The 24,658-nt window shown below is 50.0% G+C and overlaps 2 protein-coding genes across 2 annotated transcripts; both read left to right on the top strand.

The window, feature by feature from the left end:
• Positions 1-7,363: 7,363 nt before the first annotated feature.
• LOC309890562 (olfactory receptor 14C36-like) lies at positions 7,364-16,392 on the top strand (the record flags this gene model as incomplete). The annotated part of the gene is made up of 2 exons (XM_082784986.1): positions 7,364-7,643; positions 15,728-16,392. The coding sequence occupies 2 exons, from the start codon at positions 7,364-7,366 to the stop codon at positions 16,390-16,392; spliced, it is 945 nt and encodes a 314-aa protein (XP_082641112.1).
• Positions 16,393-22,840: 6,448 nt separating this feature from the next.
• On the top strand, positions 22,841-23,773 carry LOC309890578 (olfactory receptor 14I1-like; the record flags this gene model as incomplete). Its single annotated transcript, XM_082785000.1, has 1 exon — positions 22,841-23,773. The coding sequence occupies one exon, from the start codon at positions 22,841-22,843 to the stop codon at positions 23,771-23,773; it is 933 nt and encodes a 310-aa protein (XP_082641126.1).
• Between the last annotated feature and the right edge of the window lie 885 nt (positions 23,774-24,658).

The following is a 24,658-nucleotide window of genomic DNA, read 5'->3' as shown; positions in this document are numbered from 1 at the left end:
TGGAGGTGCCCTTCTTGTGCATGGCATACTTTTGTTAGCGGTGTAGTGGGCTGCAGGGAGTGCTTCAGTTAGTTGTCCTTGCTGTGCCAAAGAATAATAAAATGGCTTAGGTTGAATGGAACCTAAAAGATCTTCTTGTTCCGATGTACATGCCTTAAGCAGGCATGCCACCTACTAGATCAGGTTGCCCAGGGCCTTCTCCAGTTTGGCCTTGAACACCTCCAGGGACAGGGGATCCATAGTTTCTTTGCACAACCTCTTCCAGTGACTCACTATCCATGCAGTCAAGAATTTCATCCTAACATCTAGTCTAAATCTATCCTCAGTTACTTGAAGACCTTTCCCCTTGTCCTATCATTATCAACTCGAGTAAAGAGTCCATCTCCATCCTTTTTTAAGAGCCCTTTAAGAACTGAAGGGACACAATGAGGTCTCCTCAGAGCCTTCTCTTCTCCAGACTGAACATCCCCAGCTCTCTCAGCCTTTTTTCATAGGAGAGGAGCTCCAACCCTCTGATCATCTTTGTGGCCCTCCTCTGAACTTGCTCTAACAGGTCCACACCTTTCTTGTGCTGGGGTCCCCAAACCTGAATGGAGTACTCCAGGCGGGACCTCATGAGGGCAGAGTAGAAGGGGACAATCACCTTACTTGGTCTGCTGGCCATTCCTCTTTTGATGCAGCCCACGATGCAAACTTCACGATGTTTTGCACACCCCCAACCTACATCTCATTGGGGGCAGGATGAGAAACTGAAACCCTTGATGCTGTGCAGACATGGTTCATCGATATGTGAGTATCTAATATTTAATCTAAATCTACCCTTTTTTACTTGAAAGCCTTTGCCCCTTGTCCTATCACTACATTCCCTGGCAATGAGTCCTTCCCCAGGTTTCCTGTAGGCTCCCTTTATGTACAGGAAGGTTGCTGTAAGGTCTCCCCAGAGCCTTCTCTTTTCCAGTAAATAATAATGATAATGATAATGATAATGATAATGATAATGATAATGATAATGATAACGATAATGATAATGATAATCATCATCATCATCATAGTTCTCCCAGTCTCCTCTCTTAGCAGACGTGCTCTAGATCATTTTTGTGGTCCTCCTCTGGTCCTGCTCTACTAAGTCCATGTGTCTACTGAGGTGAGCTGAGACATGAATAAAAAGATAGGCATTTATTTAACTATTTAAGCAACACTAGCAAAATCTGTTTTTGTCTTTTATTGATGGTATGAGGAACATTGCAAATGGCTAAACATCTGCCTGTCAATGGCAAATGGTGAATAATAAAATAATAAGGTCTGGTTTTTGTTTGTTTGTTGGTTGGTTGTTTTGTTGTTGTCATTGCTTGTGTGCACATCTAGCTGTTAAACTGTCTTTATTCCAGCCCACTTTTTTTTTTTTTTTTTTTTTTTTTTTCACTTTTACCTTCAGTTCTTTTCAAAACACCCCACTAGGTAGGAGGAATGAGCTCGTAGACCTGTGGTGCTTAGCTGCCTACCAGGTTTAATCTACCTCGCAACTTTACTGAAGTCAAAGTGTATCGATATCCACTGCTCTGCCCTCTTCTGCCAGGACGGTTATTTCATCAGGGGCATTTCATGTCCCAGTTGGTCAAGAGTGACTTCCCCTACATGAAGATATCCCAACTGCTCGTGATGATATTATTGTTGCTCCTGTGCCTGGAATAGGGTTCCAGGATGAGCTGGTCCATCATCTTTCCTGGGATGGAGTGGAGCCTAAGCAGCCTGCACTTCCCTGGGCCCTCCTCCTTGCCATTCTTGCAGCAAAGATGGACATTTGCTTTCCTCCAGTTTTGGGGCACTTCTGCTAGTCACCAGGATTGATCCAAGATGACCAAGGGTGGCCTTGCAAGGACATCAGCCAGCACCTTCCACTCTCATGGGTGAATCCCATCAGGTCCAATAGAATCACAGAATCTTAGAATGGTTTGGCTTGGAAGGGATTTTATACATCATCCAATTACATCCCCCCTGCCATGGGTAGGGACACCTTCCACTAGATCAGGTTGCTCAAAGCCCCATCCAGCCTGGTCTTGACCAATTCCAGGGATGAGGCATCCACAACTTCTCTGGGCAGTCTGTTCCAGTGCTTCACCCTCCTCAGAGCAAAACATTTCCTCCTTAAATCTAATTGAATCCTACCCTTCTTTAGGTTAAAATCATTACTCCTTGTCCTATCACTATACTCCCTGACAAGGAGTCCCTTCCCAGCCTTTTGTAGGCTTCCTTTAGGTATTGGAGGGCTGCTATACAGTCACCCTGGAGATCTCTTTCCTCCAGGCTGAACAACCCCAACTCCCTCCCAGCTCTCCTCTCCAATAGGAGAGGTGCTTGAGACCCTTAATCATCTTTGTGTCCCTCCTCTGCACTCATTCTAATACTTCCATGTCCTTCTTGTGCTGGGGACCCCAGAGATGAATGCAGGACCCCAAGAGAGTTCTCACAAAAGCAGAGCAGAGGGGGAGAATCACCTTCCTTCACCTGCTGGCCATGCTTTCTTTGATGTAGCCCAGGATAATGTTGTTTTTCTGTGCTGCAGGCACACATTGCTGGCTCATATTGAGCTTCTCATCCACCAGCACCCTCATGTCCTTCTCCTCAGGGCTACTTTCGATCCATTCTCTACCCAGCCTGTAAATATTTTTGGGATTGCCCCAGTCCAGATTCAGGACCTTGCACTTGGCCTGACTGAACTTCATGAGGTTCACACAGGTCCACCTCTCAAGTCTGTCAAAGTCCTTCTGGATGGCTTCCCTTCCCTCCAGCATGTTGACTTCTCCACATAGCTTGCTGTCATAAACAAACTTGCTGAAGGTGCATTTGATCCCACTGGCCATGTCACCAACAAAGATGTTAAACAGTGCCAGTCCAATACTGACCTGTGAGGAACACCACTCGTTACTGATCTCCACTTGGACATTGAGCCATTGACTGCAACTCTTTGAATGCAACTATCCAGCCAATGCCTTACCCACTGAGTGGTCCACTCGTCAAATCATTGTCCAGTTTAGAGACAAGGATATCATGGGGGACAGCATCAAATGATTTCCACAGTTCCAGGTAGATGATGTTAGTCCTTCCTCTATTCGCCAGTTCTGTAACCCTTTTGTAGAAGTCCAGCAGATTTGTCAGATATCACCAGATTTGTCAGGCAATCCATAGACTTGTATATATCCCATTTTGTCAAGTATGCCCTGACCTGATCCACTCCCTCCAAGTGCCCATGCCCCAGACCTTCCTACGTTCTCTGTGACCTGGGATTCCTGAAGGTCAGTCTTGCCAGTAATGACTGAGGTGAAGAAGGAATTCAGTACCTCAACTTTTTCCATGTCTCATTTCAACTGGTATTGGGCCTCATTCAGCAGTGGGTCCACATTTTCTGGAGCCTTCCTTTTGCCACCTATATACTTTCAGAAGCCCTTCTTACTGCCTTTGAAATCCTTGGCTAAGTTCAATTACAGGTAGGTTATAGCTTTCCTAAACTCACAGGATTCTTCCATGCAGATAGGTGAGGAGGCCAAAGACGGCTCTCCCGATGGTCAAGATTTTGAGCTTGCTATTTGTGAGCTACACTACCCTCCCCTCTGAATCAGCTCCACCATCTCATGGTCGCTGAAGGAAACCATGATGCAATTAGACAAATATGACCTAACTGCTCTCATGGAAACGTGGTGGGATGGTTCACACAACTGGAAGCACTGAGGGTTACAAGCTCTTCAGAAGAGAGAGACAGCGAAGAATGGGAGAAAGTGTTGCCCTGTATGTTAGGGAAAGGATTGATTGCAAAGAGATGCCTCTGAGAAACAACCATGGACAGGTCGAGAGCTTGTAGGCAAAAGTTAAAGACCGCACCAGTAAAAGACACCTTGTGATTGGGGTCTTCTCCAGGTTACCTGATCAAGAAGAGCTTGTGGATGAGGCCTTCATGCTTCAACTACAAGAAGTGCCATGCTCTCATGCTCTCATCCTGATGGGGGAATTCAACTACTCGGGTGTCTGACGGAAAAGCTACAAAACATGTTGTAAACAATTCAGGAGACACTTAGAGAGCATTGAGGATAAGTTCCCAGTCCAGGTATACAGAGCAACTAGCGAAGTGTTACTGGCACCAGTGCTCACTAGTGCTGACAAACTCATTAAAGAGGTTAAGATTGGAGGCAGTCTGGGCTGCAGTGACAATGTCCTCATTGAGTTTGTGATCTCAAGGAATGTGGGCCTGGCGAAGAACAAAGTCAGGACCCTGAACTTATGAAGAGCCAACCTCAAGCTACTTAAAGACCTTGTGGACGAGATCCCCTGGAATACTGTCCCTCGGGACAAAGAAGCTGAACAGAGCTGGCAACTCTTTAAGAATGTTCTCCTTAGAGCTTAGAAACTCTCCATCCTCCTGCATAAGAAAGTGGGCAGGGAGGGCAGACAACTGGGGCAGCTCAGCAAGGACCTGATGGCCAAACTGAGGCACAAGAAGGAAATGCACAGGCAGTGGAAATGGAGACATGTGGCCAGGGAAGAGTACAGGGATGCAGTCTGGATATACAGGGATGGGATCAGGAAAGCCAAGACACAGACAGAACTGAGCTTGGCAAGGGATGCAAAGAATGACAGGAAGGGATTCTAGAGGTACCTTGGCCAGAAAAGAAAGGTGAAGGAGAGTGTGTCCCTTCTGACGGATGAGAAGGGTGAACTGGTAATAGCAGATATGGAGAAGGTTAAGGCACTCAACAATATCTTTGCCTTGGTCTTCACTGCCAGTCAGGCTTCCCAAGTCTTTCTTTTCATTGAACCTGTAAATGGAGGCTGAGGGAGTCAAGTCTCACCCGCTGTAAGTGAAGAGCGAGTTTGAGACCACCTGATGAAAGTAAAGACATACAAGTCTATGGGGCCTGATGACTTGCATCCCAGGGTCCTGAAGGAACTGGCTGATGCAGTGGCCAAGATTCTCTCCATCATATTTAAAAAGGTCTGGCAGTCAGGTGACTGGGAAAAGGGAAACATCATTCCCATTTTTAAAAAGGGTAGAAAAAGGACACGGGGAACTACAAACTGATGAGCCCCACCTCTGTGCCTGACAAGATCTTGGGAAAGATCCTCCTGGAAGCAATATTAAGGCAGGTGCAAGAAAAAGAGAAAGAAAGACGTGATCCAAGACAGCCAGAATGGCTTCACTAAAGGCAAACCATGCCTGACCAATCTGCTGATTTTCTACAATGAACTGACTGCATCAGTTGACAAAAGAAGACTGACCGATGCCATCTACATGGACTTCTGTAAGGCATTTGACATGGTCCCACATGACATCCTGGTCTCCAAATTGGAGAATCCATCCTGGTCCAAATGTCTGGACCAGAAACTTCCCCTCAACATGCTCTAGGAGTCTCTTGAATTGCTTGAATGTTGAACCAATCAGTGGGTAAGGAATTGGCTTGAAGGTCACACCAAGAGACTGGTGGTCAATGGCTCCATCTCCAAGTTGGAGGCAGGTGAAGATTGGTTTACCTTGGGGGTCTCTCCAGGGACTGGGACTATTGAAAATCTTTATCAATGAAATAGACAGTGGGATTGAGTGCACCATCATCAAGTTTGCAGATGACATCAAGCTGAGAGTGCAGTTGATTGAACAGAAGGAAGAGAAGCCACTCAAAGGGACCTGGACAAGCTTGAGAAGTGGGCCCAGTGTTAACATAATGATGTTCAACAAGTCCAAATGCAAGATTCTGCACCTGGACCAGGGCAATCTCAGCCATGAGTACAGACTGGGAGAAGAAATCCTTGAGAGCAGCTCTGCAGAAAAAGGAACAAATACTTTTTCAGATATGAGATACAATAGTGCTGGAAAAGAGTTTCTTTCCTCAGTGGAGGGAAATAATATTAGTGATCGTTTCAGTCTGCTTCAGGCTGGATTCCCCTGGAGGCCCAGGGACTTGTCAAGAGCTCCCTGTGCTGTTAAGCTGGGCCAGCCTCCTGAGGCCAAGGGGAGCTCCTGCCAAGTGGGCAGTGCTGTAGAGAGACAGCTCTGCCCAGGAGCAGCTCCTCTGCACAGTGCAGCAGGGCTGGGGACACTGCCTGCAGGGGACAAGGGCGTCTGAGAGAAGGGAGGGAGATGTTAAAGGCAGTGTGGAGGGGGGATGCTGAGAGCTCACTGCAGGAGAAATCTTCACAGCCCTGAACAGGGTAAGTCTCTGGCTGCAGAGCAGCACAGCTGTTGTTCCTGGTGCCATCTCCAGATTTGCAGACAAATCCTACAGCCTGTGGAGCTTTCAGGGCGACTCTCAGAGCTTCTTTGGATTAGATGAGAATAACAAGGTCCAAAGCAGTGATTCCCTGCCACAGCTGTCAGAGGGACAGGACTTGAGGGTTCCTTCTCACAGGGCTGGATGCAGGCTGTGCAGCCAGGGTGCAGGCAGTGGTGGCCAGGGCTGTGGTGCAGAGCAGGGTCCCTGCTGTGCCCCAGGGGCTGTGTGCCGGGGCAGGGCCTTTGCCGCCTGCCAGGCTCAGCACTCAGCCTGCCTGGGGAGCTGCCCAGGACACTGCGGGGAGAAGCTGCAGTTGGAAGGAGCTCCCGCAGCAGGGAAGGGCAGGGCAGCATCCTTCTGGTGCTCAGAGGCCGCCTGGGCAGGCTGGTTACAGCTCCACAACATCCCCAGGCAATCTTTCAGGGAGATTCTTGAAACGGAAGAGAAATGCCTGCACTAGAAGTAGGGAAGACACTCTCCTGGGTCTCTACTTTCAATTTCCTGCCCTGAAGGACTTGCAGGACAGGTCAGAGCTGCTGTATATCTGCTGAACATGAAGAGACATCCCTGGACAGTTCTCTGGGCAGGAGGTGTGTGCAGAACAAAGCTGAGCGCACATCAGGTGGGATAGGGTCTGTGAGCAATGGCAGGGAGGAGATGTGGGAACATGGAAGGAGCTGACAACAGGGACAGCTCCAGGCAGCAGAGACCTGGGCAGGGAGCGAGAGGCAGCTGCTGCCTGAAACACCAAGGGAGGGGGGATTCAGGTACTCCCTGCCAGGCCTGCAGTGCAGGCGCCTTCTCTGCAGCAACCCCCTGCTCTCCTCTGCCACCCAGCACAGCCTCTGCCCTCAGGGGCTTTAGGGCATGAGCCAGCTCTTCCTCAGCTGGACCTCCAGAATAAGAGAGAAGCCTGTGTCTCGAGAGGTGATACACAACAATGAGGCTAAGAGTACCTGCCCTGCAGTGTCACTTCCATAGCTGAAATGCAAGGTCAGAGAACGGTGATTTCTGTGAGAGAAGAAGGGGAGTTTGTTCAGAAAAGTTTCAGTAACTCATCTCTGTGTTTTTTTTTTTTTTTTTTTTTTTTGTCCCAGAGACAGCAAATGTCCAACAGCAGCTTCCCCATCAAATTCCTCCTCCTGCCATTTGCAGACACATGCGAGCTGCAGCTCCTGCACTTCGCGCTCTTCCTGGGCATCTACCTGGCTGCCCTCCTGGGCAACAGCCTCATCCTCACAGCCATAGCCTGCAACCGCCACCTCCACACCCCCATGTACTTCTTCCTCCTCAACCTCGCCCTCATCGACATGGGCTCCATCTCCACCACTGTCCCCAAAGCCATGGCCAACTACTTCTGGGACATCAGGATCATTTCCTATGCAGGTTGTGCCACATAGGTCTTTTTCTTCGTTTCCTTTGTCACAACAGAGTTTTCTCTTCTCATCATCATGGCCTATGACCACTACATTGCCATCTGCAAACCCCTGCACTACAGGACAGTAATGGACAGCAGAACTTGTGTCAACATGATAGCAGCTGTCTGCGGCAGTGGCTTTCTCTATGCTGTCCTGCAAACTGCCAATACCTTTTCCCTCCCCCTCTGCCAAGGCAATGCCCTGGACCAGTTCTTCTGTGAAATTCCCCAGATCCTCAAGCTCTCCTGCTCAGACACCTACCTAAGAGAAGTTCAGCTTCTTGTGGTATGTGCCTGTTTATTTTTTGTGTGTTTTGTTTTCCTTGTGCTGTTCTATGTGCAGATCTTCAGGTCAGTGCTGAGGATCCCCTCGGAGCAGGGCAGGCACAAAACCTTTTCCACGTGTCTCCCTCACCTGGCTGTCGTCTCCCTGTTTCTTACTACTGTCACATTTGCCTACCTGAAGCCTACCTCCATCTTTTCCGCATCCCTAAGTCTTTTGTTGGCAGTTCTGTACTCGGTGGTGCCTCCAGCAGTGAACCCCCTCATCTACAGCATGAGGAACCAGGAAATGAAGGATGCAGTTTGGAAAATGATGATGTGGATTTTTTTCAGTACTCATAAAGATCCCTTCACTCTCCAGTAATGAACCCCAGTACATCCCCTTCCAGGACTGTGTTTTGGTTGCTCTTATTCTTATTCTTCTTATTGTTATCATCATCGTCATCATCATCATCATGACTATGAGTTCCTGTGCGCCTTGCATTCCTACATGTGTTTGCATTTCTCCCATCCCTCCTTCCACTCCACCCCCCGTTATAAATGAATGAACCTATTCTGTCTCATATGGAGGCTGTATAAATGTGCATCTAACACTGTGAGTCAGTGAAGACTCTCTCATGACATCTCTGTAATAAAACAGAATTACCCCAGTGCAATTCCTGAAGGCTGGGCTTTCCTTCCCAAACCACTGCCAAGAATAGGCCCAAAGGATTGCTCCACAAAAACATCTGTTGCTGTTTCAGTTCTGGAGATAATGGCTCATTGTCACATTGTGACCTGCCAGAGACCAAGGGCTAGATTTAACACTCATCCATGGGTCTCTACTGACAGCAGAGGCAGTGAATGGTCACTGCATTACATAGCCAGGGCTGTTCCCACATGTGACTCGTAGGCGATGAACTTCAGGAGGGGAATCTGGAGCTGCCTGCAGAGACCAGGGTACCTCCAGGGAAAATGGATCTTGTGACTGCAGCCCTTCAGAAAGTGAGAGATCTCCCACTGTGGGCTCAGCCACAGGGAAAGAACTAAAGCCTGGTATTCACTGGGAACCTGTGACTCTGCAATCTCAGAGAAGAGAGTGGGCACCCAGCAGGCAGAGAGGAGGGAAGCTGGTCAGTGATTCATTTCCCCCTTTGTGAAGTACCTCTGTCTGGTCCAGCCCAGTGATCCGGACCTGGCTGAGTCTGCTTCCCACCCTGACCAGCATGGCCACGCAAACTCATTCCACAGCACCACAACCCATTTGCTCTGCACAGCAGCACCAACAGCTTGGCAAACACTTGTGGGGGGCACGGGAATGGCCATTCCCCACTGCCCAAAGGGAGATGATCTTTGAAATTTGACCAGCTCCATCCTTCTGCTGGCATCAGTGTCTATACTAGGGGAACAGCCATCAAGACAGTAGATCATCACTGGGTCATGGGCACACAGATTTTCAAAACCCAGTTGCAGAAAGCACTGACTAACACAATCTACCTGTAGAGCTATCACTACTCAGAGAAAATGATGGTAATGAACATCTCCAGAGGTCCCTTCTGACTCGGGGAAGAAGGTGTTGGACTCTACTGTCAGAATGTGTGACAATCCTGTGTTTTAATCATCAACCAATGTAACAGAAGATTCCAAGAGATTCTGCAACAATAGAAACAGTGACTTAGTTAAAGGTTTGAGAATGGCAAGGTTCTTTAGGTCACTAATAGAAAGGCCACTTTCTATGGCAAAGTGACATGCTTAGTAAATTAGGGAAAGGCTGTGGATGTGGTCTACCTTGATTTCAATAAGGCTTTCGACACTGTTTCCCACAGCATTCTTATGAAGGAACAAGCTACTCATGGCTTGGACTGGTGTATGCTTCTCTGGATTAAAAACTGTCTGGATAGCCAGGCCCAAGGAGTCATGGTGAATGGAGTTAAATCTAGTTGGAGGCCGGTCACTAGTGGAGTTCCCCAGGGCTGAGTATTACTGCCATTTCTCTTCAGTATCTTTATTGAAGATCTGGATGAAGGGATCAAGTGCACCCTCATTAAGTTTGAAGGTGACACCATGTTAGGTACATGTCCTGATCTGCTCGAGGGTAGGAAGGCTCTGCAGGAGGATCTGGATAGGCTGCACCGATGGGCTGAGGCCAGCTGTATGAAGTTCAACAAGGCCAAGTGCTGGGTCCTGCACCTGGAGCACAACAACCCCAAACAGCGGTACAGGCTGGGAGATGAGTGGTTAGAAAGCTGCCTGGTAGAGAAGGACCTGGGAGTATTGGTGGATAGTCGGCTGAATATGAGCCAGCATTGTGCTCAGGTGGCCAAGAAAGCCATCAACATCCTGGCTTGTATAAGAAGCAGTGTGGCCAGCAGGGCTAGGGAAATGATTGAACCCCTGTACTCAGCTCTGGTGAGGCCGCACCTCAAGTACTGTGTTCAGTTTTGGGCCCCTCGCTACAAGAAGGACATTGAGGTGCTCAAGAGAATCCAGAGAAGGGCAATGAAGCTGGTGAGGGGTCAGGAGAAGAAGTCTTACGAGGAGTGGCTGAGGGAGCTGGGCTTGTTCAGCCTGGAGAAAAGGAGGCTCAGGGGCAACCTTATCTCTCTATATAGGTACCTTAAAGGAGGCTGCAGCGAGGTGGGCATTGGTCTGTTCTCCCACGTGCCTGGTGATAGGACAAAGGGGAATGGGCTAAAGTTGTGCCAGAGGACGTTTAGCTTGGATATTAGGACAAACTTCTTTACTGAATAGGTTGTTAGACATTGGATGTATCAGTGTTAGGCATCAAGGTACTGGAGGTGTTTATAAGCTTCCCCTTGTTCCAGAGCAGTCTGGATCAGTCCATGGCAAATGGCAGAGCAGTGTATCCACCCCTGGGGCAGTGATTCCAGGTGTATTGGACACCCCTGATGTGAAAGTGAACTGTGGTCTTCACACTGCTGTCAAAGGGCTGGCTAAAAATGCATTAGTGATATACATTGTGGCATACCACTTGGCTGCCTTTGACTCCAGCTCGTATTGCTGTTCTGGCATGTCCAGCATATCAGCACTCAGTGGTGGAGAGACTTCATTCAGGCCACAGTAGTCTACCATTAGTCTCAACTCAGCATTATACTTTCATCCTGGCCATATGGGACTATTAAAGTGTGAGCGAGTCTTGCTTGTCACTCCTTGGCTCTCCGGTTGATGATTTACTTTATGGATGGAATCAGGGAATCTCAGTTAGTGTAACAGTGTCTCAGGTGCACTATTGTGGTAGTGATGGGCACCAGTTGTTTGTCAACCTTCATCAACCCCACAACAGAAGTGTCCTGTGAGAGACCAGGCAAGGCAGACAACTGTTTACTGTTCTGTCTCTAAGGCAGCTATGCCAAAACCCACTGGTACCTTTTTGAGTCTTTGAAGTTTCTTCTTCTGAGGCTGTCTATGCCAAGGATGCAGGGAACCTCTAGGCCAGTCCCAATGGGGTGCTTTTGCCACTCTTTCCCAGTTAGACTCACTTCAGCCTCCAATACAGTTAACAGAAATACAGACGGGTTCTGCCCCCTTATAGCTTGATGATAATAGGGTACACTGTGCACTGGTGTCCACTAGAGCCTTATGGTTCTGTGGGTTGCAGTTACCAGGCCATTGAATCCACAGTGTAATATACCTAATTGTCCCCTTCCTCTCCTTGGCTTAAGGCAGGGTTCCTCTAGCCTTGCTCATGGTATTCATTACTGTGTCTTAGGGACTGTCTGATGGAAACTGGAGCAGCAATTTTCTGAGAAGAACCTCTTTTTGTGTGTGTTTTTCCTTGCAACTCACGTACCCATGCTCCTAGGGTCAAGGTAGATTTTCTATCCCATTTCCTCATGGCCTGTCCATGGTCAGATTGCAGGGAGGCATGTGGTGTGTACCTAATATATCCCCTTTCTTGAGCAGAGGGACATTTACTGCTGATAGATGAACTATTGTTTCATAGAGGTGGGAAGGAAGATACATTCTCTTTATGATGTTGGACCTCTCAGGAAAGTTTCTCCATAGCATTCTCTTGGAGTTGGTGAGCCTCTTGAGAAAGTTTCTCCTCAGACAATACAGAAGCCCATTGGAAAGAAGAGAGACTTTCATCATACTGATGGAGTTGAGTAGCCAATTCATCCACTGTGGGTTTCACCTGACTTTCACATCCATTGTTTTCTTTTGCCTAGAGGAGCAACTGATACTGGCTTAGGCTGTTTCTCTTGGCCAGACATGGGGCCATCATATTGGCAGGAGTAGCTGCAGGGACTGTCACAGATGGAGTGTCACAGGAGCAGGAGTGGCTGCAGGGCCTGTTACAGGGGTTGAGGTCTCTGATGGGCCCGTAGCAAGAGTCACTGTGGCTGCAGGAATACTAAACAATTGTTTGACCTTAAACAAAAGCTGAAACACATTCATGAGACATAACAATAGGAAAATGTTGGTTTTACCATCCCAAGGATATTCAAAGCTTTGCAGAGCTATTGGGAGTATCCTGAAGGAGAAGGGGGAAATGAACGAGAAAGGGAGAGTTAACAAGTGGGGAAAAGTGTCCCCCTCTTGTCCTCTCCATGTCCCTGTCTAACACTTCTGGGGGCTGAGTATCAGGAAAACGACTGGTGCTGCTGCTAAAGACTGAGGGAAAGAAAGCATTAAATAGCTCAGCCTTTACCTCATCTCTTGTCACTATGTTTACCCCACCTACAATAAAGGATGAAGATTTTCCTTAATCTTCCTTTAAAGTATTTCTATAAAGAGTTTTGATTGTCTTTGACAGTAATAGATGGATTGAGCTCCAGCTGGGCACTGACACTTCTAATTTTGACCCTGCACAGTATCATAACATTTATAACATCTGGACAAAATGACAGCACACAGGAAAAGGAAGCACAGAAAAGCTGGAACCTAGCAGCCTGCAATTCCCTACCCTTCTGAGACTCTGTGTTGCAATTCCATTCAGCTGGTTACTCCTGTATTATCCAAACTTGCCTGCAAGTCCTGATGCTGCTCTCTTGTCAGAGATAGCACAATCACAGGAAGGTTGAACCGTCTGCCTGCAGACATTAACAGCTGACAGAATGGAGCGTCAGTGTGGGGGAGCCGTGAGAAACTGCATGAATATGTCTACAGAAATCTCTTGACATTTACAAGGAGAAGAGTCTAGTCCTGCACCAGAGGAAGAGGAGCCCCACACATCAGGGCAGCCTGGGACCCTGCTGAGTGAGCAGTGCCCAGGAGGAAGAGGAGGGCCTGGGCACCACCATGGATGCCATACGAGCAGTGGTGCCTGCTCACCATGAACCAGGCCAGATTCCTACAGAGCTGCCTTACGAGGAGCACAGCCACCAAGTAAATCTCAGTTACCAGACTCATCTCAGATCCGGTGAGACACCGCATGGAAGAGGGTCTACAGCCAGCAGGGAAAGAGGTGGAGGTGTGAGAGTCCCAAGGACTGCATGGGGTGGAATGGAACAAGGGCTGTGGCAAGACTGAAATCCAAAGAGGACCAAGTTCTTTGTGTCCATGGCTATGACTGTTGTCAGTGTCACTGAGGTCTATGAGGAGACAGCTTATCGTTAAAGTGCCAGGGCCTCATTGCCTCCTGACATCCAGCCATGAACCAGGCAGAGGTCGTACACTGTCCTGCACTTGGCAATGCACATCCACATCTCCTACTGTCCTGGGAAGAGCCCTGAGCAATGTCTTAAGGGAAAGGATCTCCCTTCCCAGAGGCCAGGGGTCAAGGCTCAGCCTTTGTGCTTGGTGAAACATATCCAGTTTTTCCAAAGATCAGTGTCATTTTCACATTGCCTTTGTCTCCTTTGCCTCACTGCCTCCAATGTTTGGTTCTAATGAGCTCCAAGGGAGGCTATGTCAGTCCTGGCCCTCGGGAGGAAACTCCAGAAAACTTGCATCTGACTTGTACTTCTTGAGAGAGTTCTTCACTTTCCACTCAGTGCCTGAGGTTCATGAGCTCATCAGCAAAGCCACCAGAGGGGTGATTCCACTGCCTTGGGCTGGGCCTCTGCTGCTGAGCTGGGTCGGGCTCCTGGGACAGAGAGAGCTCCTGGCAAGAGGGCCCTGGTGCAGAGAGACAGCTCTGCCCAGGAGCACCTCCTCTGCACAGTGCAGCAGGGCTGGGGGCTCTCACTGCAGTTGAGGCACTGAGAGGACAGGAGGAGAGAGGGGATGAAGGCAGTTGGGAGTGGGAAGATGCTGAGAGCTGCCTGCAGGAAAAATCTGCACAGCCCTTGACAAGGTAAGTCTCTGGCTGCAGGGCCATGCAGCTGCAGGTCCTGGAAGGGTCTCCTGCTGGGTCTTGTTTCTGGGAGGGCAGTGGGCAATGCGGTAGGCTCTGAGATTCCTGCTGGCTTGCACTGCGAGGTGAGGAAGTCTGGCAGAAGCCCCGTGGAGTGCCCTAAACCAGGTGCCCCCGTCAGCCCAGAACACCCAGCCCTGGCTGGCCATGCCGGGCTCTCTGTCAGCTGCCCTGTAGCTCCTGCAGCCATGGAGGTGCCCCTTGGCAGGGCCCTGTTGGTGACAGGGTGCTGCAGGGCAGCGCTGAGCACATCCATGTGGGATGGGGTCTGTGAGCACAGGCAGGGAGAAAGAAGAGGTGGGCGCAGAGCAGCAGCTCCCGGCAGGGACAGCTGCAGGCAGCAGAGAGAGGGGGATTAGGCCAGAAGGAGCTGTTGCCAGAAATGCCATGGCAGGGGGGATTCGGGCACCACGCGGCCATGCCCTGCAGTGCAGACGCCTTCCCCTGGAGCAGCCCCTCCCTGGCCTCGAATCCCCCTGCAACCCATGGGCTGTGGGACACGCAGGGCCAGCACAGCAGGCAGAGCCCAGATGAGGAGAAACTCCCAAGCTCCTTCTGACCCTGTACCAAAGTGCCCCAAGGAGAAGACACCTCCATGCTAAGGTCATGTCTGTGTTGCTGGATGGCTGTATGTGGGCACCTGGAGTGAGGCCTCTGCACCCCTAGCTAGGAAGGAAGGGCTGAGTTTGTGGTCTGGCACCCAGAGACAAGGTAAGGATTCTGCCAAGCTGCATTTGGACTGGGACTTCTCTGCTCTCAGCTGCCTCCAGTTTCTTCTCAGGGAAACACCTGAGCATGATTGTCGTCCTAATCATTACAGGGGTAACTACTAGAAAATAAAGCAAAGAAAATCCTACTTTGCTCTGCACTGTGGTTGGAGATGTTTGCAAGAGTACTGCAAAGCTCAATGATCTGAGAGGTGGACTGAACCTGTTTCACTATGTTCCTTTTTCCCTCGTGCTGTACAGTAGGAAGGACTCCTCTAGAGCCCAAAGCAGCCCCTGCTCCCAGTGCCTCCCTCAGCCAACACCAGCTGCAGCTCGAGCAAGAGAGCTGCAGAACAGTTCTCGTGCTAAGAGAGAGGCTCTGTTTGGGGGTGTTATAAGACTTGCATTAGGTTTTCCTCAGAGAATTATGTTCTAACTTTGTTTTGCTTTCTCCTCTTCAACAGACAGCCTTGACAAAGTCAGAGAATGTCCAACAGCAGCTCTGTGAGCGAGTTCCTCCTCCTGCCATTCGCAGACACACACGAGCTGCAGCTCCTGCACTTCGGGCTATTCCTGGGAATTTACCTGGCTGCCCTCTTGGGCAACGGCCTCATCCTCACCACTGTAGCCTGCGACCACCGCCTCCACACCCCCATGTACTTCTTCCTCGTCAACCTCGCCTTCCTCGACCTGGGCTCCATCTCTACTAGTGTCCCCAAAGCCATGGCCGACTCCCTCTGGGACACCAGGACCATTTCCTCTCAAGGATGTGCTGCACAGGTCTTACTGTTTGCCTTCTTTCTCACAGCAGAGTATTCCATTCTTACTGTCATGGCCTATGACCGCTACATTGCCATCTGCAGACCCCTGCACTACGAGAGCCTCCTGAGCAGCAGAGCTTGTGCCCAGATGGCAGCAGCTTCCTGGGGCAGTGGCTTTCTCAATGCTGTCCTGCACACGGCCAATACATTTTCACTGCCCCTCTGCCAAGGCAATGCCCTGGACCAGTTCTTCTGTGAAATCCCACAGATCCTCAAGCTCTCCTGCTCAGATGCCTACCTCAGGGAAGTCTGGACACTTCTGTTTAGTATTTCCTTAGCATTAGTTTGCTTTGTCTTCATTGTGCTGTCCTATGTGCAGATCTTCAGGGCCGTGCTGAGGATGCCCTCTGAGCAGGGCCGGCACAAAGCCTTTTCCACGTGCCTCCCTCACCTGGCCGTGGTTTCCCTGTTTCTCAGCACTGTCATGTTTGCCTACCTGAAACCCCTCTCACTCTCCTCCCCAACTCTAAATCTCGTGGTGTCATTTCTGTACTCGGTGGTGCCTCCAGCAGTGAACCCCCTCATCTACAGCATGAGGAATAAGGTGCTCAAGGATGCAGTCTGGAAATTCTTGGAATACATGCTTCTTCAAATCAATAATGTGCTTTAAAGTTCCTAATTTATTTCAGAAACTGAGGAAAATCTTTTGTTTTCTCTATTACTCCTTTATTTTCTCTTATTGTGTTTTTCTTCCATTTCTTGCTTTGATCTAGAGAAGCTTATTCTTAGCCTCCTACCTGTTATTTTGTTCTTTACTTTGAGACAATCATCATCTAGAGCTATGATCGGGTCTCTTCTATAGATACAGATAAAAAAGAAGCCACGAGAACTTCATTGGTCTCAGCTCCTGTTTGTTTCCACCTGCTCTGGAGCTGGGGGAATAGCCCCAGCATGCAGGAGGGGCTCAGGGCCCAGAGCCCAGCTGCCACATGAAGGAGTGTTGTGGTTTAACCCTGTCGGCAGCTAAACACCACACAGCATTTCGCTCACCCTTCCCCTTCCCTCTCTGTGAAGGGAGAAATGGGAAAGTGGAGCCTGTGGGTTGAGATAAAGACAGGTTATTAAGACAGGAAAATAATAATTATAATAGTAATAATAATAGTGCTACTACTAGTAATGTGTACGAAACAAGTGATGCATAATGCAATTGCTCACCACCTGCTGATTGATGCCCAGCCTAACCCCGAGCAGCCCACCCCCCACCCCCGCTAGCCACCCCTATATATTGTTTAGCATGACGTCAGATGGGATGGAATACCCCTTTGGCTAGTTTGGGTCACCTGTCCTGGGTCTGTCCCCTCCCAGCTCCTGCTGCACCCCCAGCCTGCCCACTGGCAGGACAGAGTGAGAAGCTGAAAAGTCCTTGGCTTAGTGTAAGCACTGCTCTGCAACAATTAAAACATCGGGGTGTTATCAGCACTCTTCTCATCCTAAGCCAAAACATAGCACCCTACCAGCTACTAGGAGGAAAATTAACTCTGTCCTAATTGAAACCAGGACAAGGAGTGAGCCCTGGTGGCCCTTGGGCTGCCCCTCACTGCCTGCTGGGCTCTGCCTCTCTGCTGCCTTTGGGTCAGGGCTGCTGCTTCCCTGGAGCCATGACTGCAGCAGAACAAGGCCTTTTCACTGCTGCTGTCATTTCACTTCCACAGTCTCCACCTTTTCCTTGCCACTTTCTGTTATCCCACAGATGGACCTTGTGTACCTTGGTGACAGTCCTTTGCCTGTGGCAGTCCTGTGACTGTAGGCAGCAGAAGGGAATGTGCCAGTGACAGAGCTGGGCTCCCTGCTAGCATGACAGTAAAAAAAGGGGCTTCAGAAGGCAAACCCAGAAGCCTGGACACCTCTTCCAGTGCTGCTGTTAGAGGCAGAGCCTAGGGGTTGCTCCCTGCTCCTTGTTTTCTGGGCAAGTTCATCGAATGAAGGACACTGGCTTAAAGTCCCAGGGCGGTCTGACAGCAACCAAGTCCTGCACCATTTATGGTGGCATTTGCCCAATTAGACAACAACCGTTTTTGGACTCATCTACATAGCACTGTGCCCCCTGCAGTAGGGCCAATGGCTGATGTCTGCCTGGAGAGGAATCTGGAGCTGCCAGGAGATGTCAGGGGAACTCAGGGACAGTGTGTTCCATGTGTAGTGACTAGAACCGCATCTGAGTGACCATCAAAAGAAGGATCTGGTAAAGTTGAATCTGAGGAGTCCATGGGCTATGGGGGCTCTGCAATGTCATGAGAAGAAGTGAACTGCCAGCAGGCAAAGGCCCATAAAATGCAGATTAATTGAGGACACCCTCTTTGGAGACTCATGGGCAAGGTCTGGTGCAGCACTTGCCTGCCCTTTGTGACCTTAGAGACAACCCATAATGCTACAAGTACTGCCCTGTGCTGCTGAGACACTAGGGCAGATGGAAAGGGGCTCAGCAGCAGAGATCCCCATGGAGTTGGGTCTGCTGACCACCCAGAGAAAAACAGGCAGGGCAGAATCCTCCGGGGGTCCTCAGGAACCACAGCCCCCTGGCTCTGCACAGCAGCACCACTCAGGGTCCTCCATTTCCTGAGCCGTGGCTGGCCCCAGCCCGGCAGGGAGCTCAGCATGGCCCTTGCAGCCCCCTGCCCTGGGCCTGCCTCGCCTCTTGGCCTCGGCCCTGACTTTGTCTCTACTGGCAGGAGACCTCTTAACATGCACTTCCTGGCCTCCCCTCGCCTCCAGACATCTGCTGCCCACTCAGGCTGCTGGCACAAATGTGTCCTCACAAGCAGCACCACTCCTTGGGCTGCCTCTCCTGGCCTCCCCCACCCCACTGCCTTGACTCCTTGTCTCTGCTGGGCTGCACCTTCCCAACCGAAATGTGTCCCTTGGCTGTCATCTCCCTCTCTGTTTCCCCACATGAAGGTATATATGGGGTGGGATGTATTACCATTACATGTGGAAGTGTTTTTGTAATCCGCGTTGGTGATGGCACAAAAACACAGTTCCTTCACCAGTGACCTATAGAATCATAGAATCATAGAATCATAGAATATCCTGAGTTGGAAGGGACCCTTAAGGATCATCAAGTCCAACTCTTGACACCGCACAGGTCTACCCAAAAGTTCAGACCATGTGACTAAGTGCACAGTCCAATCTCTTCTTAAATTCAGACAGGCTCAGTGCAGTGACCACTTCCCTGGGGAGCCTGTTCCAGTGTGCAACCACCCTCTCTGTGAAGAACCCCCTCCTGACGTCAAGCCTAAATTTCCCCTGCCTCAGCTTAACCCTGTTCCCGCGGGTCCTGTGAGTATCTGCCTCACCTCTGTTGGCTACCCTGTTCCTGAGAAAGAAGCAGCTCCTAAGGCAGCATGGAGAAGGACACAAAGGCTGTCAGAGCACCCTGTGCAATGTGCCCAGCAGCTCTGCAACACCACGAAAGTGCGCTTCCTGCCTACATGTTTTGGTTCTAGAATGGCTCCTATGGACCCAGGGTAACTTTTTCCCTGCCCTCATGAAGGCTTTGTGTTCCCCCAGACATCTCGGAGGCAGTGGCCCCCTCTGTATCAAAAACTGAAAGCAGTCCTGAAGGATGAATTAGGCAAAAGCTGAAACTTCTGACACGACAAAACCTCTTCAAGACCTCTTCCTCTATGGGGCCTGCCAGGGACTTAGGAAGAGAGGATCTCACAAACTATGTGCAGAGCAGGTGCATCTGCTGGCTTGTCATGGAGATCAGCAGATGTGAGCCTAAAGGCACAGATCCCAGCCAGGAGTCAAGGGATGACCTGTCAGCTGCTTCAGAAAGAAGTCAACTCACGGGCTGTTTAACAGCCATTTGCTTCCTACTGGACACTGTGAACTTACTGAAGTTTCTGAGGCACCACTGCCCTTGTAATACCATGCTTATAAAACACTCCCTTCTTGGGCCAGAATCTGCCCAGGTGGAAGTGAGCTGGTTGTGATCCTTCCAGCCCATGGCACTGCTGCTGGACTCCCAGCCTCTCTGACGCACAGCAGCTAGTTCCACCAGATCATCCCCCTTCCACCAGATCTGGGGGATGAGTACCCAGAGAACAACTGGTCTTGCCGCTAAAGACTGAGGCAAAGAAGGCATTATGCACCTCAGTCTTTTCCTCATCTCTTGGCACTAAGTTTCCCCCCACATCCAGTAAAGGATGGAGATTCTCCTTAGTCTTCTTTTTTCTGTTTATGTATTTATAAAAACATTTTCTGTTATCTTTAACAGCAGTAGCCAGAGTGAGCTCCAGATGAGCTTTGGCCTTTCTCATTTTGTCCCTGCACAGCCTCATGACATCCTGATAGTCCTCCTGAGAGGCCTGCCCTCTTTTCAAATGTCCTAAACTCTCTTTTTCTTCCCAAACTCTAGCAGCAACTCTCTGTTCAGCCAAGCCACTCTTCTTCCACATTGGCTCGTCTTTGGGCACATAAGGACAGACTGCTCCTGAGCCTTTAAGATTTCCTTCTTCAAGAGTGCCCAGCTTTTCTGGACTCCTCTGCCCTTCAGAACTGCCTCCCAAGAGACTCTGCCAACCAGTGTCCTGAAGAGCTCAAGGTCTGCCCTCTGGGAGTCCAAGACCGTGTTTTTACTGATCCCTCTCCTGACTTCACCAAGAATGGAGAACTCTAACATTTCGTGGTCACTCTGCCCAAGCCAGCTCCCAGCCGCAACATCTCCCACCAGTCCTTCTCTGTTTGTGAAGAGAAGGTCTAGCAGGGCACCTCCCCTGGTAGGCTCACTAACCAGCTGCGTCAGGAAGCTATCTTCCACTCTCTCCAGAAACCTCCTGGACTTCTTCCTCTGAGCTGTATTGCATTTCCAGGATATATCTGTGAAGTTGAAGTCCCCCATGAGAACAAGTGCTGATGATTTTGCAACTTTTGCCAGTTGCCTGTAGAATTCCTCGTCTGTCTCCTCATCATGGTTTGGCAGTCTATAAGATATCCCCACCAGGATGCCTGCCTTGTTGGCCTTCCCGCTGACCCTATCCCACAGGGACTCAACATTATCATTCTCAGCCTCGAGTTTCACAACATCAAAACACTTTCTAATATAGAGCTATGCCACCACTCCTTCTGTGCTGCCTGTCCCTTCTGAAGAGCTTATAGCCAGACATTGCAGTACTCTAGTCATGGGAGTGCTCCCACCAAGTTTCAGTGATGGCAGACAAGTCATAGCTTGCCTTTTGTTTCTTTGCTATTGAACAATGGCTAGAGCTGTATTATAATGGACATGCATCAATAAAATCTCTGCTTACGGCCCAGAAGAATTTGGCACTTGAAACATCACTCAAATGTCACCCTGGCACCTCCAATGTCACCTGGTGTCTGCATCTGAACAGCTCCCTTCTGCTCTCTGTCTCTATTCAATATGCTGGGAGCTGAGACAGGCAGCTGACATGCAGCTGCCTGGTTTGTGCCCACCTGAACCAGGTCAAGAGTAATCCCAAATTGTGTGGGTTGTGTGATGCACGGGAGAGGCAGCTGAGCCCCCTTGTAGCCTCTGGACAGCAAATAAAGAAGTAGATGCCTTGTTTTACTCAGCTGAAACACTTCAGTCAGCAGGGGGAAGGCAGGTCCCTCCCTATCCTTGTGTGAATGTTCTGCCTAAAACCAGGACATGGAAAAGTGATTCTTGGACCTCATAGTTTTTGTGTATGAGGAATAACAGTGCTGGAAAAGTTTCCTTCAGAAGCAGCGGGAGGGAATATGAGTGATTACTTGTCTGTTTCAAAGTTGATTCCCCTGGAGGCCCAGGGACTTGTCAAGAGCTCCCTGTGCTGCTGAGCTGGGCCAGGCTCCTGGGACCAAGGGGAGCTCCTGGCAAGCGGGTAGCACTGCAGAGAGACAGCTCTGCCCAGGAGCAGCTCCTCTGCACAGCACAGCAGCAGGGCTGGGGGCACTGCCTGCAGGGGACAAGGGCAGTGAGAGAAGGGAGGGAGATGTTAAAGGCAGTGTGGAGGGGGGATGCTGAGAGCTGATTGTGGGAGAAATCTTCACAGCCATGAACAGGGTAAGTCTCTGGCTGCAGGGCAGCACAGCTGTTGTTCCTGGTGCCATCCCCAGATTTGCTGGCAAATCTCTCAACCTATGGGAGCTTTCAGGAGGACTCTCAGTGTTTGGATAAGAGGAGAACGACAAGCTCCGGAACAGTGATTATCTGCCATAAATAACTGAAGGACAGGACATGATGTTTCTTTCTCACAGGGCTGGCTGCAGCCAGGTTGCAGTCAGGGGTGCCCAGGGCTGTGGTGCAGAGTAGGGTCCCTGCTGTGCCCCAGGGGCTGTGTGTCGGGGCAGGGCCTCTGCTGCCTGCCAGGCTCAGCACTCAGCCTGCCGGGGGAGCTGCCTAGGGTGCTGCGGGGAGAAGCTTTGGGTGGAAGAAGCACCCCTTCCCCTGGCAGGCAGGGCAGGGTCCTGCTGTTGCCCATACGCTGCTTCCTGGGGTAGGCAGCTCTCAGCTCTACAGCACCCCCAGGGCATCTCTGGCAGTGATTCTTGACAAGATGGACCAACTCGTGCACTATCTGCATGGAAGGCACTCTCTAGAGTTTCTGCTTTCATTTTCCTGCCCTAAAGAGCAGTCAGGAAAACACTAATGGAGTTGTCTGGTTGTGTCAGTCAGTGAGGCTGTTAGATTATTCCACTGAAAGAGATCTGTAGGTCTGTGAGGAATCTCACAGTTTTCCTCCACACTCTATAACCTATATACTTCATTGTTTTGTGACAGATTTTTGGATGTCCTTCTCAGCACCTAAAATACTGAGACACCTGTGTCCAGTGGGCACCTGAAATCCATCCCCACTGGTTTTCAGCAGACGCTCTAGGGCAGTACTGACTCTGGCTGAGCCCACACAGGATCTGTCTGGTCTCTCTACACACTTAGGAAGTAAAACTGAGTGCTAGAGGCAAGAGCACATCTTCCTCAAAGGGAAGGAGTAGTCTGTCTTGCTGAGCAGGTTTTGATGAAATATAATCTATAGCTATAGGTATTGCAGAGAGAAATTTCTCTAACTTGTTCTGTGTCTTTTCCACCACTGACAGCCATCCATGCTCTGAGGCAGCAAATGTCCAACAGCAGCTTCCCCACAGAGTTCCTCCTCCTGCCATTTGCAGACACACGCGAGCTGCAGCTCCTGCACTTTGGGCTCTTCCTGGGCATCTACCTTGCTGCCCTCTTGGGCAACGGCCTCATCCTCACCACCGTAGCCTGCGACCACCGCCTCCACACCCCCATGTACTTCTTCCTCCTCAACCTCGCCCTCATCGACCTGGGCACTATTACCACCACTGTTCCCAAAGCCATGGCCAATTCCCTCTGGGATATCACAACCATTTCCTACACAGGTTGTGCTGCTCAGGTTTTTTTCTTTTTCTTTTTTCTTTCAGCAGAGTTTTATCTTCTCACCATCATGGCCTATGACCGCTACATCGCCATCTGCAAACCTCTGCACTATGGGACAGTAATGGCCAGCAGAACTTGTGCCAACATTGCAGCAGCTGACTGGGGCATTACTTTTCTCTATGCTGTGCTGCACACTGCCAATACCTTTTCCTTCCCCCTCTGCCAAGGCAATGCCCTGGACCAGTTCTTCTGTGAAATACCCCAGATCCTCAGGCTTTCCTGCTCAGATGCCTACCTCAGAGAATTTGGGCCTATTGTGGTTAGTGCTGTTTTAGCATCTGGCTGTTTTGTTCTCCTTGTGCTGTCCTATGTGCAGATCTTCAGGGCTGTGCTGAGGATCCCCTCGCAGCAGGGCCAGCACAAAGCCTTTTCCACATGCCTCCCTCACCTGGCTGTGGTCTCCCTGTTCATCAGCAGTGGCACATTTGCCTACCTGAAGCCTCCCTCTATGTCCTCCTCCTCCCTGAATCTTGTGCTGGCAGTTCTGTACTCGGTGGTGCCTCCAGCAGTGAACCCCCTCATCTACAGCATGAGGAACCAGGAGCTGAAGGATGCAGTGTGGAAAGTGATGACTGGAGTTTTTCAGAAGCAATAAATGGCCTGTTTTCTTCTGCATATCACTCATAATGTAACTCATTATATTCCCAAATGTTTGTTTTCTGTGAGTGCGCTTTGCTGTTTGTTGTTGTTGTTTGCCTTGCTTATGATTGTGTCTGCAAAGGTACAAAGACATAACATTTTTCCTCCCCGTCATTTCAGTATCTACCTGCCTTGGGTGACTCCAAGACTTGGTGGGAGCAATGAGCCAGGCTGTCTGTATGTTTAAATAAAAGAAAGGACCCTGCAGTGACTTTCTTGCTTGAGATCCTTCCTCAGACACCTGTGGTGGAACTGCAGAGGCACTTGGCTGTGTTCAGAGGTGGAGGGGAGAAGAGTCCTGGCACAGCAGCATTGCCAGGGATCCTGATGGTTTGGTCTGTCTTGAGGTGCTCTCTTTAATGTCCCACTCTCTCCTTCAGAGCCCTTCTTTTGCTGTGAGTTCTGATTGCTCTTGTTTCTTGCTCATTGTGCTGCTGTGGGGAAGTCCTTTGTCCACAGGCCAGGGTCTCTAACACAGCTGGCTCCGTACCAGCACCTCCAGCATGAAAGGGGATCTGGCACTGAGGGCAGTGCCTGAAGGCTCAGCTCTTCTCCCACATCTCATCTCATGGATATTGCAAAGGAACCGACTTAAAGGAGGCTCCTTGCTTTGCTTGTTTCTCTGTGGGCTCAGGGCGACGAGATCAGCTGATCATCAAGGATCAGCTATTAGGCAGGGAGGGCTGATTTCAGAATTGCCAGCTGGTGTCTGGCACCCATAGAGATGGTGACTTCACTTGCCTGTATCCACAGCATGCAATAGGTGTGAAGGCAGGCAGGTGTCTTTCTGGAGAGAAGTGGAAGTCACCAGGAGAGCCCAGGGGATTGGTAGGGGCAGTGT

The sequence above is a fragment of the Aythya marila genome (genome assembly GCF_965140915.1).
Source record: "Aythya marila genome assembly, contig: HAP1_HAP1_SCAFFOLD_169, whole genome shotgun sequence".
Classification (NCBI taxonomy): Eukaryota; Metazoa; Chordata; class Aves; order Anseriformes; family Anatidae; genus Aythya; species Aythya marila.
The sequence above is the reverse complement of the archived record's forward strand: the minus strand, read 5'-3'. Positions and strand labels throughout refer to the sequence as shown.